The sequence below is a fragment of the Mustela nigripes genome, unplaced genomic scaffold (genome assembly GCF_022355385.1).
Source record: "Mustela nigripes isolate SB6536 unplaced genomic scaffold, MUSNIG.SB6536 HiC_scaffold_9093, whole genome shotgun sequence".
NCBI lineage: Eukaryota > Metazoa > Chordata > Mammalia > Carnivora > Mustelidae > Mustela > Mustela nigripes.
In genome coordinates, this window is record NW_026748499.1 from 1 (window position 1) to 1,910 (window position 1,910).

Below are 1,910 nucleotides of genomic sequence, written 5' to 3' on the forward strand. Positions count from 1 at the left end.
CTCTCAGGGAGTCACGGGCCTTGGTCTGATGGTCTGGACTCAGGTCAGCTGAGGCAGGATCCCGGGCCCTGGCAGGAGTCAAGGACCCAGCAGCCTCCCCTTCCCAGGGAGCTAGGAGGCCCCGGGTGGGTGCGGTCAGATGTGGACACGCTCACTTGCTTCTGTTTGGTCTCGGGGCTCTGTGGTCTTGTTCTGAGACTGGGGCTTCAGGCCAGCAGAGGGCTGGGAAGTAAGTAAGTAAGTAAGTAAGTCCCCTGAGGGACCAGGGACCGCCACCCTCTGGAAGTGGGGACCTCGCAGCATCAGACCCGCTCTCCTATCTGCCCTGGGGGCCCTGTATTCTCAGTCTGCACCCTGAGGGGCCTCCCCCTTCCCCCCAACAGGGGACTCGGGAGCTGGGAGGTGAAGCCCTGGGTCTGAGGAGCAGAGGGGAGAGAGAGAGAGAGAGGAAGGAGAGGAGACCGTGGACTTCCCTCCTTCCGTTTTGAAGGGGACGGGCTGCCCAGGAGGAGAGACCTGTGCGGGGCCCGAGAGGGCCAGTACGGGGAGGACCCGGAGTCCCCTTTGTCAAGGCTGCTGAGGGCCCCTTCCTGAGCTGAGGCCCTTCACACCCCCCCTCTCTCCCAGGCCCTTGGGTCGCTTCGCCCACTCCTGCCCACACCGGGGGCTGCTGCCAGACACAAGTCATCATGCCTGTGGGCAGGAGGAATGAGCTCCGGAAATTGGAGGAGGCTCCTCAGGACCCTAGAGAGGCCCAGCGCCTGGCGGATGCGGAGCTGTATGAGGCTTCGGGGTTCGAGGAGGCCCTGTCTCTCTCGTCCTCCCCCTCCTCCCCCTCCTCCTCCCCCTCCTCCTCCTCCAGTTTCTCCTCCTTCTTCTCCTCTTGTTCCTCCCACTTATCCGTCTCTTCCTCCTCCTCTTCCTCCTCTTACTTTGTCCTGTTCCCTAATACCCCGGAGGAGGAGTCCGCTGCTGGAGGCTCGAGTCCTCCCCAGAGCCCTCAGAGGGCCTTCCCCGCCCCCAGTGCCATGGAGGCCTCTCCCTGGAGCCTGTCTGAAGATAGCTCCAGCTCCGCGATGGAGGAGGGGTCTGGCACTGGGGGGGAGCCAGGGGTGGCCGAGCCCGTGCTCCACGCTGCACTCCACGTGAGGGCGGTCAGCCTGGTGGGGTTCCTGCTCCAAAAGTTTCGCACCAAGCAGCCGACCAGCCAGGCGGAGATGCTGGCGATCGTCGGCGAGGATGAGCAGGACGCCTTCCCCGGGATCCTGGGCCAGGCGTCCGAGTGCATGCGGCTGGTGTTCGGCGTGGAGGTGAAGGAAGTGGACCCCAGCGAGCACTCCTACGTCCTGGTCACCGTCCTGGGCCTCACCTGCGATGCGATGCTGAGCGGTGAGCAGGGCCTGCCCAAGACCGGCCTCCTGGTGGTGCTCCTGGGGGTGATCCTCCTGGAGGGCGACCGTGCCCCCGAGGAGGTGGTGTGGGAAGCGCTGGGGGTCATGGGGGTGTATGCCGGCGAGGAGCACATCATCTTTGGGGAGCCCCGGGAGCTCCTGACCAACGTCTGGGTGCAGGAAGGGTACCTGGAGTACCAGCAGGTGCCCGGCGGTGACCCTGCCCGCTACGAGTTCCTGTGGGGTCCCAGGGCCCACATGGAAACCAGCAGGGTGCAGGTGCTGGAGTATTTGCTGCGGGTCTATCCCGGGCTGCCGGTTTCCTCCCTGGCCCCCTCTGAAGAGGCTGTGAGCCACGAGGAAGAGGGGGCCTGAGCCCCAGGAGCGGCTGTGGTGCGGTCCGGGCTCTGGCGGGGTGGGCAGATTGTCCTGCAGGGTGCCGGGCACGAAGTGAGGCTGTTTCTTGGTTCTTCCCTGTTTCTGTGTGTGTGTGTGTGTGTGTGTGTGTGTGTGTGTGTG

The 1,910-nt window shown here is 65.0% G+C and overlaps 1 protein-coding gene across 1 annotated transcript; it reads left to right on the forward strand.

The window, feature by feature from the left end:
• Positions 1 to 627: 627 nt before the first annotated feature.
• On the forward strand, positions 628 to 1,766 carry LOC132009243 (melanoma-associated antigen 8-like; the record flags this gene model as incomplete). Its single annotated transcript, XM_059387543.1, has 2 exons — positions 628 to 778; positions 863 to 1,766. Coding segments are annotated over 2 exons (1,055 nt in total), but the record flags the coding sequence as incomplete, so codon positions are not given.
• Positions 1,767 to 1,910: the final 144 nt, after the last annotated feature.